We start from the raw sequence: 18,010 nt of genomic DNA, 5'->3' as shown, positions 1-18,010 counted from the left end.
AAAGAATGAATAAAAATGTACTGAATTGTGCCACAGTGTAGTTAGACTTCCACATGGTAGGACTGTCTATTATGATGGGTCACTCTGGGGACATTGCTAAATTTGCAAAAAGGGCGTGAGCAAAATGAAACTGGGACAAATGAGACTGCCAAAGACCAAGAGGTCAATATGGGATAAAGCAGTAATTATGAAGATAGGTTTTTTTCCTTGTAGAAAGAAAATGAAATTTGTTTCCACGAAAGAAGTTATCACACGGATTTTCTAAGTCAGGGTGAAACTGTTATACAAACATGTCTGTATCTAAGAGTGCTTTACACCCAGGGGAGGATATAATCCCTTTAGAAGGAGGTCAGGCAGGGATGTTGCAAATTTGAAACTCACCTGAGGAAATTTAATTTCTGGGAAATTCCTGTTTCAATAAGCATGCAAACAAACAAACAGACAAATAAATGCAAGGTATGTAACTCAGTGCAAAGGCCCTTGGTTCATTCCTAGTGCCACAAAAATATTTTTAAAAATCCAGCAGAGAGGCATTTAGATTTTTATAAGAAAACAGCAGAAAAGGAATTTAGCTTGTAAAAAGAAAACTTAAACATCACAGTCCCTCTGAGTTTAGCTATTGGGATAGAAAAAAAAAAAAACAGAGGGAGACTTCTGCAAGTGTCAAGGGAATTAGAGGCATGTTAGGTATGAATGAACCCAAGAGGGCTGCCAATATGTATGTAGGTCCCTCACGGTTTTGGCTAGGGATGAGGATCCCTCTTCCAGGTTGATAACTCCTCCTTCTTCTCCAAACTTTCATCAGGGAGCATCAGAATTGCTCACGGCAGCTTTCTTCTCCAAATTGAGCTGAAGAAATTTACACCGTGTTCTAGAATGCCACAGACCTTGCCATGAGATTTGTTAGAAGGTGAACAGGCAAGCATGGGCTCAGACAGACTTAAAGAGGAAGCAAGGCATGTGCATTGCCAAGACAAAGAGAAGGGTGAAAAGCTCTCGCAGAGATGTTCCCACCATCTGACCGACACCACATGGGCGCCGTTACACAGAACACACAGCAGAAGGTGTGAAGGAGTGAGACTGAAGTCTCTGGAAGAGCATCAGTGAGTGATGAGTGACAGTGACAGGAGAACTGACAGTGCTCTTCAGACACCTGGTAAGAACACAGCCAGCTCACAGAGAACACCTGGGGAGCAAGCCTCCATGTTCTGAAGTTTTTGCCCCAGAATGTCTTTACCAGCTTTTGCAATAACAGCCGCACAAGTCAGTTAACTAGATCCTTACCCGCTCCCCTTAACCATCACTTCTGTATGTCTCTACCTGTAGGGCAGAGCTCATGGGTCAGCAGGTTAGGCTGGAATAAGTCAGGAGATGATTGCTCCTAAAGAATTAGCTCTTGTAACTCTGATTATCTTTAGAAGAGATGAAAATTTGCCCCTATTAGAAAGAGTCAGTGACCTACAGATAGTAATGTGATAGGACTAAACGTTTGAGAGCAAATCTGTGCAAAGCATCGTACTTAGTTAACTGACAAATTTATCCTAACAAGTGTCAAATGGTAGAGCTTTTCCAGCACAAAACAACTACTGCTGATTCTAATCTTTTACTGTAGGTTTAGGATCATTAAGTCCAGGTGCTTATGGAATTACTGGTGCACTATTGATATGAGATATAAGTTTAGCTGAATCCTGAGCCTGCCAAAATACAGAAAATGCATTAGAAAGACTAGGAATGAATAAAATAACTTAGTATTATTCTCCACAAAAGGTGGATAATTCTCTAATACACAGTTTAAGAATTTCTTGACTAAATATCTGTAACTATAACAAGATTTTGATTAAACAACTTTCATATCAGGTATCAGAGCCTAAGCTATGAGAAAATTCAGTCAGTGGAATCCAGAACTGATTAAATTTTAAGTTATTTGGAAGTCCTCATCTGAATAATTTCTGATATGACAAAATCTATTATCTGTTTTCCTTACCTGGTACTATATCTGGCTCTTTTAAAGAAATCTTTTTAACACTTTATTTATTGTGGATTTCTTATAGCTAAGCTCACAAAATAATGATATTTAATTACAAACTAAAGAATCTACATGGGTCATATCTTATGCTAATCATAGTTTTGGGAAGTTTAAAGCCAAGGAATTAGCTTTCATTCTGGATAAATTATACATCTGCCCATTTTCCTATATTTGGATTTCATTAAGAATGTTCTTTCTCGTTATGTGCATTAGAGTTGTTCATTATTTTGTTTCTTAGGGGTGTTTCTTTTCTAGGATGCTGTGATGTGTCAGAGAATTTTAGCCACTTTAAGTGAACAACTATCTGTAAGGATATGAGCTATTGGAAATCTAATCAAAAGTAAGCAATTAAAGTAGAAATTCAAAATTGCAAGATGCATTGGCCCAGACATATCAAAGTTCATATATGTATTATATACATTATCAATTCCCAGCAGTAAATATAATCAGCATGCACTGCAAACATGTACCAATAAAAAAGAAGAAAACTAGAAATTGGGAAAAATATTCGAATTCTCTTTTCTGAAGAATTTTCTTCAGAATACTTTAAGGATTTCTTCAAATATTCTGTACCATGTGTCTTACTTCTATGAGTTGGAATTTCTATATAGATACAAATGATATAGATACATTTTCTTTTTCTTTCTTTCTTTCTTTCTTTCTTTCTTTCTTTCTTTCTTTCTTTCTTTCTTTCTTTCTTTCTTTCCTTCTTTCTTTCTGTGGTACTAGGTGTTGATCCCAGGGACTTGACACTGAGCTACAGCTCCGTCTTTTCCCCCTTTTCTATTTTATTCATTTATTTATTTTGGTACCAGGAACCAAACTCAGGACCTCACACTTGCCAGGCAGGTGCTGCACTGCTGAGCCACATCCCCAGCCCATCCACTTTTTAAAACTTGAGTAAGTCTTCAACTTCTAACTCCTCAGCCTGCCAGAGCCCTGAGATTAAAAGTGAGCACCATCACACCTGGCTTATATTCTGCTATTGACTTTTAACTATTTCTATCTCTATTCTCTTTCGTAGAGCCCACTTTACACTAATTGTACCCAAAAATTTGCAGATCCAAACTGACTTTTTCTCACTAAAAGATGACAGGAATAAGAGTACTACTAGAAGAACAGATAAAATGCAGGATCTGGAAAGACATATCAGTATCTTATGACACTTTGAATTTCCAATAAAAATAAGCAAGCCCTATTTCTTCATCCACAGGTCTTGAAATGAATTAACAGACAATGAGCAGGATAGTCCTGACCCAATCTATTTTGCGGATTCGAAGGCAGTCAATCTCTCATGCATGTAACATCTTACTGTGGCAGAGTCATGGTGGAAACCCTCTCTGAAAGCAGTCATGTGTCCCTGTGGAGCTGTCTTTCCCCATCCGTAATATCAATGAGCTGGCTGAGATGACCTTAGGCTTCCATCAGTATTAAACAGACACAGTACGGTGGCTTTCGATAGAAACTCAAAGTAGATTTACAGTAGATGTGTGAATCTTTTTCTGTTGACATTAGGAAGCCCAAGAATGCTATGCTGACCTCCAACATCTCAGTCTTCATGCCTTCTGTTTTGACCCTCACTGGGATCCCAGGCCTAGAGTCTGTGCAGTGCTGGCTCGGAATCCCATTCTGTGCCATGTACCTTATCGCTATGATTGGAAATTCTGTGCTTCTGTTTATCATCAGGTCAGAGCATAGTCTCCACGAGCCCATGTACATTTTCCTGGGCATGCTAGGAGCCACAGACATCGCACTTTCTACCAGCATTATGCCCAAGATGCTCGGAGTCTTCTGGTTTCATTTGCCAGACATCGATTTTGATTGTTGCCTGTTTCAAATGTGGCTCATCCACACATTTCAAGGCATAGAATCAGGCGTTCTGCTCGCCATGGCCCTTGACCGCTATGTGGCCATCTGCTATCCACTAAGACATGCCACGGTTTTCACACACCAGCTGGTCACTCAGATAGGAGCTGCTGTAACCCTGAGGGCTGCCATGCTTGTGGCCCCATGCCTAGTACTGATAAAGTGTCGGTTCCAATTTTATCACACAACGGTCATCTCACACTCCTACTGTGAGCATATGGCCATTGTGAAACTAGCCATAGGAAATGTCAGGGTCAACAAAATCTATGGTTTGTTTGTGGCCTTCACTGTCGCAGGGTTTGACTTCATACTCATCACATTGTCCTACATCAAGATATTTATCACAGTTTTCAATTTGCCCCAGAAGGAGGCGAGGTTTAAGGCCTTTAACACCTGCATTGCTCACATCTGTGTCATCCTCCAGTTCTACCTCCTGGCCTTCTTCTCCTTCTTTACACACAGGTTTGGCTCTCACATCCCCCCGTGGATCCATATCCTCCTTTCTAGCCTTTACTCGCTGGTCCCTCCATTCCTCAACCCAATTGTCTATGGGATAAAGACCAAGCAGATCCGTATAAATGTGGTAAAAATGTGCTGCTCATAATATTCTCCCTTTCTTGCTGTGCAATATAACCATCTCTCAGAACAAAACGACAGCAACCACCCACATCATGTGAGATATCAAAGTTTTCCATTTAGGGCAATTGGTTCGTGAAATTTGCCCACAAGATGGCAGTAGTCCCTGACAGCTGTCAGTCAATGGGCTTGCACATCCTCCTTAAGGAATGAGTGAAGAATACAAACAGAAGAAAAATAGTTAACATATTTTATCCCATTTTCCCTTTTAGTTTTTAATCCCTGCTTCAGTCGCTCCTCTATGAATCTTTTCTAGAAGAATTCATGCGGTACACAAATGTCACTGAACTGAGCTGTACCCTGGGCTCCTCATCCTGGTGTGTTCAAGCACTGAATACAAGTTGTTCACTCTGTTAGCTCTGAAAAACCTTGGTCATTAAACGACTGAAGGAAGAGATTCTTAAATATGGTCTTATCCAAAAAAGGTTTTACAGTGCCCATTAAAATGTCTAAAAATTTAAATATTCCCAAGGTCATTCAGAAGTCTCAGTCACAAAGATTATGGGAGTTACATGTTGAATTTTATGTATCAATAATTTTTCTACTACCTCCAACATTTACATCTTCATTCTTCAAATGCTAAAGAAAATCACACTATTGCAAATTCTATGCAAGAGAATAGTACTATAGTAATAAGTTTAATACATATCCTTCTGTTATGCATTTTTGCTGAGTGTTTTTTTCTGGGAGAAAGAAAACAGAAAATTAGAGATAGGAGGGCTGGAAAGAAGAGAGCAGGGAAAAGGGGAAAAAAGAGAGAATTTGGTGTTTTAGTTAGGTAATCTGACTCTTAAGGAATAATGAGTGACCAAGAAAGTGAAGACACATTGTGTCAGGTAGGTAGTAGGACATTTCAGTGAGTGAATCTATGTCATTGACTAAAAATGTTCATCTTAAAGAGTGTTAGATAGTGACAGATACATAAAAATAAAGTGGGGGACTAGGTTTGGGTGGCCTCCAACAGTTTTAAGCTTATTTACAAAACTTTTGAAATAGGCTTGGCAATTACTAGCTTTGGCAAATATTCTGAAGAGGGTGGGGCTGTAGGAGTAACAAAGAAAGAGAATGTGAAACTACAAACTTTTGCACCAATTTCCACTGGCAACAACCTCATAAAATATCTAGGTCAGAGGCTAGACTGTTCCAGTGGAGTAGTCTTGAAATTGTTAGGGCCACTTTCAAACTGAGATCTGCAAATAGAAATTTAAAAAAATGGATCTCCTCAAGGAAAATGCGGCAAGCAAGAGTGTTTACTACCATCTCAGACATTTGTACCAAGAAAATTAAAAGATAAATTAATGGACATAAGATTCCTTGAAAGAGAAACATATTCTATGATAGTACTTTCCGAGGTTTCTAGAAATCCCAAAGTTATCTTCCAAAAAATTGCATCAGTGTTTGCAATGAGTAAAATAGTGTGCTTAGCTTCCTAATAATCCTCATAATAGAAATCTATAGTACTATAATTCTTCAAGGTTCAGACAGTTTTTGTACCTTTCCCAATATATCTTAGGAGTCAATAAATAAGGTTAGCTATGTTGGCCATAGAACATATGAACAGTAAATAGCTATCAGAAGCCACTGACCTTACCTGAACATACTATCTGCAAAATATTTATCTTATTTTCCCTGAAAAATATATCCTTCTGTTTTGGATTCTTCTTCTGCTCCTTGGGTGGGGGATTGGCTCTCTTTTTGTACTGTTTGCTGGTTTTCCTCATATAGGTGTCTGGGAATGGCAAATTTCAAGTTCCCAACATCATGTCACTAAGTGCAGACCTGAAAGATACGTGGGCCACTGATTTTCCAAGTAGTAGGAGCTGTCTTTAGCACATGGCTGACCTCAAACCTAGCTAAACTACTGTTTTTACGAGATGGGCTACCAATTTATGTGAATTTAGTGATTACCTATGAGGTCAAAAGAGCTGTAAATGGAAAACAAACGGTTTGGTGAACAAGGTCAGACTAAGTGACACAAGACAAACAGCTGTGACGTGGATCTTCATTATGTCTTCCAAACAAGTGCAAACGATGCAGAGTAGGCAGCCTCTTCTCTGTACAATGCAGAGAATAAGAATCTTTTTTCCTCTTCTTAAAACCAAAATTTTAACTCCCTTTTCTTTTCTCTTCACTGAAGTGTTATGTAAGTTGGTGGCACACAACATGATATTTTTGATCTAGGAATGGCTACATCAAGAAATATGTGGTTGTATCACCTTCCCAAGAGGAATGTAATCCTCTGCAAAAGTGTTCTAATAAAAAATGAATTAATATAGTACAAAAAAATAAAATCACTGTCAATTGCCTCCTTTTTTTTCTCAAAAAAATTTAGTATGTTCATTACCTCACACACATTTTGTAGCAACAACACTTAAAAATCTTATCTATTAGTAATTTTCAAGTGCACAATATATAGCTATCCACAGTAGTGAGTCACCATGACTTATCATAGAGTGCAACATACCCACCTTTCAGTCCTTACCATGATTTCACTCTTTATTTCCATTTTGAAAACTACTTTCCTGAGGCACAGGCTCTTTTTTCTATCAAGAAAATAAAAGTCAAAACATAGTTCTGAGAACATATAAATATTATATATATGTATAATTTCACACTAAAGTTATTGAAAATACAAATCATCAGGTCAAAATTCTAAACATGATAGACCAACTTTGTGATACCTGGTTTGCGTGTAGGAAATATTTATGTTATCTGCACAAGGAGAATTCAACCTTAGAGGCCTAAAGAGGACAGAAGATATAAGTATACTTTCTGAAGCTGGCCCATTTGTGTACTATAAAAATCATTGGTCCTTGCTGAAAGAAACTGTCAGTGAGGTATTGGTTGATTAGCTTTGTATGTCTATATGTGTTTTCATGAGAAACTACATTGAAGATATCAATATGTAATACAATAAGCATTGTTAATTCCCTACCACTCTGTTTGTAACTCTGTAATGTCTGTACTGATCCTATGCTATTTTGTAAAATGTTGTCAGTCTGTTAGTATTTTCCTCCTTTTATTTCTAAAATTAAAAAAAAATCATTGGTTATCATACTGGATTTAGAATTAAATGATGACATTTAGTTTTATGTCAGCATGCATTTATAGTGATTAATCTGAATTTTTATTTCCTTTATACCTCATTCTTTCTGTATATAAGTTCCCCTGGTTTATTTTGTGTCATTTTATGACACTGTCTCCTGATATGAATTTTTTAAAAGTATCATTTCATTTGCAAGTTTCCAAGAGATGTCCATATCCATAGTTTGAGAAAGAAAAATAATTTGATGCAGAGCCCCAGTTGCATAATAGACCTCTTAGCTCTGAAGTGCATTTGGCTTTGTTTTTCACCCTTACAAGAGGAGAACCTTAAGGATCAGCAAGCATTAGAGAAGCCCAATCCCACAGGGGCATCCTAGGGTACAAAATACTCATCCTTCGCTGCCTGAAACATCAAGAAGTTTCCACTCTGAAGTTTCTGCTTACTTTTCCACATACAGTCCCTGTAAGTATGTGGGCTTAAGAATCTGCTCTGTGGGTCAGGAAATAAAGGATTTGCTTCAAAAAGAGTGCACACTTTATGTGATCCTCTGCGATGGCAGGAAGATAACAAACTGCAGTGTCTTAAAATGTTTGAGTGTTTTAAGTCCATAAGGATTTGTCTCATAGGAACATGTGCTTTCCAGAATATTTCTAAATTACTGAAATATAGGATGAGAAATTTTAAAGTGAGTTTAACAAATAAGAGGGCGTTTATAGAATAGTATCTATGCTAATATGTTATTGGTAAGCTTGTTTTCAAAACAAGTCAGGGGAGTCTACATTCTTAGAATGGAGAAGATTTGGAGGAAATTCTCTGTGTCATCAAGTGTCTGAAGTTGTTTCATGCAAAGGGGAGGATAAGTTTCTATGGGGGATTCATAACTGGCTTTTGCTGAGAAAATAATACATTTTATAATTCTTCATAAATATTATCAATGGATTTTGTAATTTGAATTTCACAGTTGTCTTGCAATGTCTCTGTCCATTCCCTGTGTTCTACCAAAGATAGAACTGAGGAACTTTCTCTTTTATACCTGGCTCAGAGCCTGAAAACTGACCAGCGGTTGATCTGGAATTGGAGCTTTCCTGACTGCTTCAGATTCTGTAAAATTCATTACTGTCATCCATGGAAATGTCTACTGTTTGACTGTAGATTTAGAACTTTTATGAGAAATTTAGAGCAGGTAGTTTAGGGCCCATTATAAGGAGGATACATCTCACATTTATAATGTGGAAGACAACCTCAGGAAAAAATAAGAGTTTTGTGTCAGTGGAGAGTTTAAGGCAGAAATCAAATTTTAAAAAATATAGGACACAGTATAAATAGAAGAGAGTATTGAAATTGTAGAGCATGTGGATTAAAATTAGTGTTCCTAATTAGATTAGGTTTAGATGCTCAAGTCCTTAAAAAATTTTAAATCCTTGAAATTAGCCTGAGACAGAACTGGAGTTGTAGGTAGTACTAGTGATTCAGTTTATATTAATACACAGAAAACCCAAATTTTCACATTGTGCACCTTGGGTAAGGGATATTAGTAGTTGAAAAAAGCTTTATTTCTTTTTTAAAACCTATGTGCATTTGTGTACACAAAATTCTTCCCCAGATTACCTTTCGTAAACCAGCATAGTAATGCTCAATCCAAGAACAGTTTTAGACCAGTTTCTCTCAGTGTCTTTGCATCAAGTCAGTGAGTCCCATAGATTTGCTCCCTTCTCATCCCTTCACGGTTGCCACATAGCGCCTTTGTAGGCCATCTCCGCCACCGCAAACAGCTTCCTGTCATAGCCTTCTTGCCTTCTACCATGCACGCCCTTTACATTCTTCACAAAGCTGTTGCAGATTAGATTCTTAGTAAGCAGAAAGTACGCTACCTGCTGCCAACAAAAATTTGAAATTATTTGGCATAAAATAGTACTATTACTTGTGGTCTTTCTCCCCCCACCTTCATTACCCACAACTCCTGTCATTTCTGCTTATGGGGAATAATTTACATGCTGCAATATTTATGGATTCACAGTGCCAGCACGTGTTCTGTCCTCTGTGGTTTGAGTTAGCTCTTTCTTATTCTTGGAATTACTTTCTTTATAGCATATTGACAGAAGAATTCTTTCTCTCACTGGACAGTTTCACTCTGCCCATTTGTTTTTCTTTTTGGTACCGGGAATCGAACTCAGGACCTTGCTCATGCCAGGTAGGCGCTTGTGTCATGAGCTATATCTTCGGCCCTATTCTACCAAATTTGATTAAAGGTAAATAAAGTGATTTATTCATATTCAAGTAAGGACTCCTCCCCTCCGCAGTGTAAGACTCTGCCACAGTGGTTAGTATGGGGCCAGGGAGATATGTCACTCTCCCCACATCCAGGGGACTTGTGGAAGCCAGAGGAATCTTCCATTTTTGCTATAGGAAAGTACCCCTGGCATCTAATGGGCAGGAACCAAAGGTGCTCCTAAATTATTGACAGTATATAGGAGATTCGCACAATTTACTTGGCCCAAAATGTCAATTATGTTGAGACTAAGAAATCCTGCCCAAGGATAGTGTGAGCCCAAGCTCTTGGGAGTAGGAAATTGATAACTACCAGGAGCAAAGTCATTAGTTTTCCAGTAAGATCTGTGACCTAATAGACTGAAAACATGAATTACTATTGGGTTTACTTTCTAGTTTATTAGACTTACATTCTTACAAACTTTTGCACTTCTGCATCTGATTTTTCTCAAAGTGTACTTTGTATATTGGGTTCTAGTTATTTTCCATGTCAACTATTGTTCTTGTGGCCATTTAGATTTTCCAATTTTAATATTCTTGAGAGAGGGAAGATAAATATTTTTGAGATAAAACACAAAGATTTCTGACCATTATATGAATGCTATCAATGCTATACTTTTGCAAATGTAAAAGATTTTTTATCCATACATGAGGTGGGCAGGATAAAAAAAATTCTACAAACCTGATAAAATAAATATATTCTGTAAATCTGTAACAATTTTGTGAATTATGAAGATTCACAAGTTATATGAAGTATAATTTGTACTTATATGGAGTACTTTCAGAATTTCAACTGGAACGCCATAACTTATCTTCAGTATACTTAAATATAACCCAACCTGACTCAGTAATACTGATATATGTGTATATAGAATAGAAACATAATATAATATATACACATATATAATGTTTTATCAGCTGAATAATTGTGATAAACCTCAATACATATGGACTTGACTTGTTTTTTTATTTTTTGTGGCTCAATATGGCATGAAATTTGCCTCCAAGGAGATTTACCTATGATAATTCTTAGTTTTTAACATTAATATTATAAAGTAATGATGTCAATGTCACAAACTGAAGAAAGTAAGCTAACCCAAAATATTCAAAGAATTTAAAAGACTAAATGACATTTTATACATATGCAATAAATGGAAAAATGCCGCCTTTTGTATTCTACGCACCTAACACAACTTAGGCACTTCATAAATATAGAGTAAATGAGTGTATTGTTCTCAAACATTTCAAGCAATATAGATAGTTCATAAATAATTCTTGAATACAATTGCTATGCAAAAATCTTTTAATTTATGTCATTTTAAACTACAATCTGATATGAGGAACTTTGTACTTTAACACGTTATATTTGTTACAAGAAAAATTTCCCAGAAAGTTGAAAGTGAAGAAAATAAAGGAGTAAATACTCCTGCTGCTTATCTCACATGTGCTATAAGTGTCCTATCTTTGCTTAGAGTTGATCTAATTTTATTGGGGTTACAGGAAAAGCAACAATAAATGCATGATAAGGACATGAGGGTTTCTTTTTAGTAATAGAAACTGTTTTAAACAATATTCACAGTATTCTAAGCCTTCCGGTGTTCTATACCACCTTCACAGGGTTTATGTATTTCAAACTCTACCTAAATGGTTTCAAAAATGACTTTGTAATTACTAAAAGAAAATTGATGTATTTGGTAAGCTGTTTTATAGTTTCCATATCCTGGGGGGCAAGTACTTCTGCAAAGAGAGGCTATACTTCTTAAAAGAAGTACAACCTATACTGCTTAAAATACAGGCTGTAAGTATTAGGAACACAGGCTGTCAAGCAGACAAAACAAAGTCTCCCTACCCTGAAGCAAATCTACAGTGAAAGAGAAGGGAGGCTCTGGAAGTCTGCTGTGCCCTGGGCTGGGGGTGACCAGTGAAAGGCTGAGAGGGACAGGAGGAGAAGAGGACGTGGGTGGTGCCATGAAAGCACTGTGAGAATATTTGTTTTGAGTGGATTAAACCCATGCATGTTAAAGAACAGAGAACTGATTTGCTTAGAACATTCCATCTTGTTTTAAAGGGTTCATCAGAAATGATTTCTCAAGCCTCAGATTTAAAGTAGTTATTCTTGAACAGAGAAATCAGGAGACATGGGTTGGCATGTGATATTAAATACAAGGGATAGGACATAGCAGGGCATGGAAGGTGAGCATGACCTCGGAGAAAACCTTAAACCCAAAATTATGGCCTTATTTTCTCAGATAAGTAAGAGTAGAAACAAAAGAAGCGCAAGTAGTGGTTGGTCTTGGGGAAACACTGAACCTTTGGAGAATAAATATGAATGCATTCTGGGGATCCATGACAGCAGAGTAAGACTGTAAGGAGACTAAGCTGACTGACGTATGTTATACTAAAATAATTCCTCTCTATCTTGCACATCAGGTCTTGACATGGAATAGAAGATGAAACAGCAATACCACTACTTGGTTCTCTGCCAGCAAAGTAGCCATGTTTAAACTGAATGGCTCAGTCTTCATGCCTTCTGTATTGACACTCACTGGGATTCCTGGCCTGGAGTCAGTGCAGTGTTGGATTGGGATTCCATTCTGTGTCATGTATATCCTTGCTGTGATTGGGAATACTACAATTTTAGTTATAATAAAAAATGAAAACAGTTTACATGTACCAATGTACATTTTTCTGGCCATGTTGGCAGCCATAGACATAGCTCTCAGCACTTCTATACTTCCCAAAATGTTAGGCATCTTCTGGTTTCATTCTCCAGAGATTTCTTTTGATGCTTGCCTATTGCAAATGGGGCTTGTTCACTCCTTCCAGGCAACTGAGTCAGGTGTCCTGCTGGCAATGGCCCTGGATCGCTACGTGGCCATCTGCCACCCGTTGAGACATGCCACTATCTTCTCCTGGCCGCTCCTGAGTTACCTTGGAGTTGGGGTGACGCTCAGGGCTCTCATTCTTATTGTTCCATGTATCTTGCTTATCAAATGCCGTCTCAAGCACTATCGAACTACAGTTATCACTCACTCTTATTGTGAGCACATGGCTATTGTGAAACTGGCCACTGAAAATACCCGAGTCAACAAGATTTTGGGCCTATTGGTTGCCTTCCTCATACTAGGGTTTGACATCATCTTTATTACCTTGTCCTATGTTCGAATTTTTATCACTGTTTTTCAGTTGCCTCAGAAGGAGGCCCGACTGAAAGCTTTCAACACTTGCATCGCTCACATCTGTGTCTTCCTCCAGTTCTACCTCTTGGCCTTCTTCTCCTTCTTCACACACAGGTTTGGCTCTCACATCCCCCCGTATGTTCACATTCTCTTGTCAGATCTGTACCTGCTAATCCCACCTTTCCTCAACCCTATTGTCTATGGAGTCAAGACGAAACAAATCCGCAGCCATGTTTTGAAAGTGTTTTTCTCCAAAAACCCATCTTGATCGGCACTGACTCCAACAACTTGGATGATGAAACTATTTGTGTTTTCTGAAATATGTACATCTGAGAAAAGCCTGCAAATCCCAAAGCTGATAATTTAAGAAGGTACAATAGTCTTGATTGGCTCAGATGTGAAGGAAAATATACTTCATTTATATTAATATTTCAAGTTGTTTAACTTATTTGGCTTTTGGTCTTTTCAACTAAAGTTCCTCGCTGGCATCCCTTAGACCTATATAGAAAAAAATTATAAGTAGTTATTATTATAGTTTTGTGTTAAGTATTGAGAAAAAACTAAGTAGTGCAAGTATATTTTTCCCTGTTATTTGTTGTATAATTCAATCAGGAAAATATAAAATAACTGAATTATGACAAGGGAAACAACCAGACAAGCAGCCTCTGGACTAAGAAATGAACTTTTGAATACCATCAATAAGCTTGGAAATTATCCTTCATTAATATAATAATTCCTCCAAATTTAAATTTCACGATAACATGTGGTGTAATTATTTTCTTCCCTTTTTCTATCATTCATTCTTGTATTTAGTAATTCATTTTTGCTTATTTTTAAGTCCATGTAAATGGAATCAAACCATGTGTTTTGTACATCTTTTGGATGATTTTACCTAAGTTTTTTTTATATCTGTATTATGTTCATTGTTTTTCTGAATAATAATCTAAGACAAATGAACACTAAAGTATGTTTCCCCATTCTTTTTAATGTGCCTTAAGTAAGATCAGTTATGAATATTACATGGTTATATATGTATCATCATGCATTTACCAGCCAAATTCCCAGTTCATAAGATACTAACATTGTTGTGGTTTTCATCTAGATTTCCCTCCAAAGACTCATGTGCTCAAAGCTGAGGCTCTTAGGAGGTGGCTGGATCTAGGTTGTGTGAATATGGGTTGAGGGTGTGTGATAACTAAGTCTACTAATTGCTGTAACATGGTTTGGGTCTAGATGATAGGAAGGCTCACCCTGACTGTGGGTGGCACCACCCAATACGTTTGTAACCTGAATGGAAAAAACTAGAAAAAGAAAGAATGCAAACTCAGTGCTTGCTGCTTCCTACATGTCTTACCGTACACTGTTTCTCCTCTGGCATGCCTCCTGCCATTCCCCTAATGGCATGCCATACTCCTCAGAGCCAGGTAAATGTAGAAGGAAACCTCTATAAACTATGATCTCAATTAAACTTTTCCTGCTTCCAGTGGTATGTGTCTGGTGTTTTTTTCCAGCAATGAGGAAGTAACTAAGTCAAACATATTCTGATATTGTTCAGTATTATAAAGCATTTAAGAACTACTTCTCTCAACTAAAATCAGCGTCATAATATAGGAACGTTGTGTTGCTTCACAGTTTATCTACTGCTTGATACAACACATTGTGACATTAGCCATTTGGTACATAATTAGTGGTAACTCTTTTTGATTATGATAGGCATTTTTCTGAGATATAATAGCATACAAATGTTATTATACACATCGAGTTCAGCCTTTCAAAGTTATACATATTGAATATATTTTCAGCGCTTTGAAACATACAGTTCATGCATTTTTAAAGAAAAATGCTTTTATTGTAATGTAACCAAAATTCTCAGACCTTAAATAAAGGCTGTTACATTCCTCAATGTATTTGTATTATTGTTGGTGGGCTGTGGGCTAAGGTGTAGTACCCATGGCACTGCACAAATACTCATTGTATTAGCTTGGAACTGACCACTGTATTCCTTCCCTAAACTCCCCCCGCAGTGAACACAAACAGTGGAATTTCTCCTTAGGGCAAGAAAAATGATGTAGCTGAAAAATCATTGCCTGGGTTTCTTCTTCTGGCAACGCCAGTCAAACAAAGCCTTAAAAGCAGAATCCTGTGGTACTTGACCACAGGCCAATGGCCTCAGGCATGGAATTTCAATATATATTTGTGTCAAGTAAAGTACCCTTTGTAGACACTATTCTGGGTCCTTTAGTACAACACACTAAGGTTTTCAGGCAAGTCTGAGCTTGGGTTACCCTCTAGTGCTGAAAGAACAACATGTTAATATACACCTCAAGGCCAACCAGATCTTAGGGTGCCCTTTCATTGTAACATAGTGAAAATATTCACAGGCTATGAAGGTTGTGATAAATGTGCAATCTTTTATTTAATGGATGTTATTCCATGCCAAGAAACATCAAGAACTTCATGGAACTATTGTCCTCACTTAAAGAACAAAATAAAGTGACAACTCTGATCTTATAGAGAATTCAAACACTCAGAGTAATCAAACAACTGTTTTAAAGAAACCCTATAGGTATCAAGAAAACACAGAGAAATTGAAAATTAATAGACATTTGGAAGCAATTTGAAAAATCAAATACCAATTCTTAAGTGAAAAGTGCACTAAGAGAAATCAAAATTGTGAGTAAAGGGAGCAATTAGCTGACTAGACAAAATAGATGACAGAATTAACAAGATCAAGAGAGATCATTTGAAAATACACAGCTGGAAGGGAAAAAAATGAACGATTAAGAATGGAGAAATCTTAAAGGGCTTTGAGGAAAGCTTTACATCAGAAAATATTTATGCTACTGGAATTCAAGAGGGACTTACAAATGTCAAAGTGGTAGAAAGTTTAACTAAAACAGCAATGACTGGAAAGCTCCCAAACATAAAGAAACAAATACCCAGATCCAGTATGTTCAAAGGCCAGTTCAGCTCAATTGGACAAAGTCTACATCAAGACACTATAAACATATTCACCAAGTTTAGGGATAAAGAGAAGATTCTCAGGGTAGCAAAAGAAAAAGGAAACCAGATAACACCTGAAGTTATCATAATTTTCCTGGCAACCCAGTTCTTATGAAAAACTTTATAGGCCATTATAGATTGCTGGATGAGATTTTCATATTACTGAAGACAAAATACAAAGAAACATTTCCTGGAAATAAAGCCCTACCAATTAAGAAACCTGTCTCTAGTAAAGCTGAGTACACTGAACACCATGAAACCTGCCCTATGAAAATGCTAGCAGGTGTTCTTCCAAAAGAAATAAAGAGATGTTAATGAGTAGGAAGAATCTATCACATGGAATGAAATTCAAATGATTTCAAGTTAAGATGGTGGATAAACTATGCATTTTTTAGTATGAATATAAAACAAAATAAAATCATACTGGCTACATTTAATAGATTATGAAAAAGAAAATATATTAGGATATCAAATTTTCAAGTGTGGGGCAGAATGGAAGGCAAGTGCAATGATTTTTATTAGTATTTTTCTTTTGGTTTATTTGTTTTATTCACAAATTTATGATCAATTGTAAATTGCTCTTATTTCAAAATAGCTTGCTATAAGCAAACATTTTCTGCAAGCCTCATGGTAACCGCAGGGCAAAAATCTATACTACACAAAATAAAAATTATAAGTAAGAAGTCAAACTATGGTACTAAGGTGACACAGTTTATGAGAAAGAAAGTCTGAGAGGAGAAAGAAACCAATAATTGCAATAAAAATAGAAAATGAGTATCAAAATTGTTACGGTAAGACCTTACCAGTGAAGAGATGTCTTGAATGTGCAGGAATGAAATGTTTCAATTAAGAAGCAGAGTGCACGAATGCATTAAAATCCCAAGACCCAATAATACATTGTTTACGGGAAACTTACTTCACTTTTGGGGACACACACAGACTGAAGAGAAGGAATTGAGTCAGACATTACTTGCAAGTGGAATCCAAGAGAGGGCATAAGCAGTTATATTGGATCAGACAAAAGTTGACATTAATGTAAAAATAATATGAAACAGACAAAGGAGGAGAGTATTGTGATAAGTGAGTCAGTTAGCCTACAGTGATGACTCTAAATCTGTATACCTTAATTTTAGCCCACATAAATATTTGAAAGGAAACACAAATTGACCTAAAGAGAGAAATAAACTCCAAAAATACAGTGGCAGACTTGAACACCCCTCAGCAATGAAAATCATCTGACAAAAAATGAAAAATAGAACAACGGGATTAAATTCCACTTTTGACTAATGGATCCTATTAAACATCTACCAAACATTGCATCTAGTAACTGTGAAATATGCATCCTTCCCAACAGGACATTGAGTAGTATCAGGATAGAACACGGGAGATCACAAAACAAATCAAACGTTTTTTTCTTTATTTTAAAGACTGTAGTAAAAAAAAGAAAATCACAAAATGCCAACATCACAGACATAAACAAAACAAAGCAAGAACATTAAAAATGATACAGGATTTCAAAACAAAATAATAGGAATTAACAGTGGCTGTTATATCACAATTTGTCATAGCTAAATCAGACCTTTTTAAAAAAACTGAAATTATACCACTCATCTTTTCTGAATCTAATGCAGTAAAATAAAAAATGAATAATAAAAAAATGAAAAATATACAGTACAAAACTGTGGAGTAAATTACTCATGAGCAATAGAGAAATCAAAGAAAAACTATGTTGAAAACATTAAAAATTCTTGAAACAAATGATAATGAAAGCACCACATGCCAATGCTTATGGTGACACTGCAAAAGCAGTACTAAGCGGGAAGTATGTGCCAATCTCTGCCTATGTAAAACACCAAATGGAAAACATCAAATATACAACCCATCAATCCATTTTAGAGAAATAGAAAAACAAGAACCAAGCAAAACCTAACTTAGCAGAGGGAAATAAATAATAAAGATCACTGCAGAAATAAATGGATGAAGACA

General features: G+C 36.6%; 2 protein-coding genes across 2 annotated transcripts; both read left to right on the top strand.

Moving 5' to 3' along the window:
- The first annotated feature begins 3,557 nt into the window (after positions 1-3,557).
- Positions 3,558-4,496, top strand: LOC102028179 (olfactory receptor 52A1). The gene has a single exon (XM_005380075.1). It carries the CDS (start codon positions 3,558-3,560, stop codon positions 4,494-4,496), a length of 939 nt encoding a protein of 312 aa, XP_005380132.1.
- Positions 4,497-12,338: 7,842 nt separating this feature from the next.
- Positions 12,339-13,289, top strand: LOC102005927 (olfactory receptor 52A5-like). The gene has a single exon (XM_005380494.1). The coding sequence runs from the start codon at positions 12,339-12,341 to the stop codon at positions 13,287-13,289; it is 951 nt and encodes a 316-aa protein (XP_005380551.1).
- Positions 13,290-18,010: the final 4,721 nt, after the last annotated feature.

Source organism: Chinchilla lanigera, unplaced genomic scaffold (assembly GCF_000276665.1).
Source record: "Chinchilla lanigera isolate Chin_1 unplaced genomic scaffold, ChiLan1.0 scaffold00013, whole genome shotgun sequence".
In the NCBI taxonomy this organism is placed as follows: domain Eukaryota; kingdom Metazoa; phylum Chordata; class Mammalia; order Rodentia; family Chinchillidae; genus Chinchilla; species Chinchilla lanigera.
The sequence above is the reverse complement of the archived record's forward strand: the minus strand, read 5'-3'. Positions and strand labels throughout refer to the sequence as shown.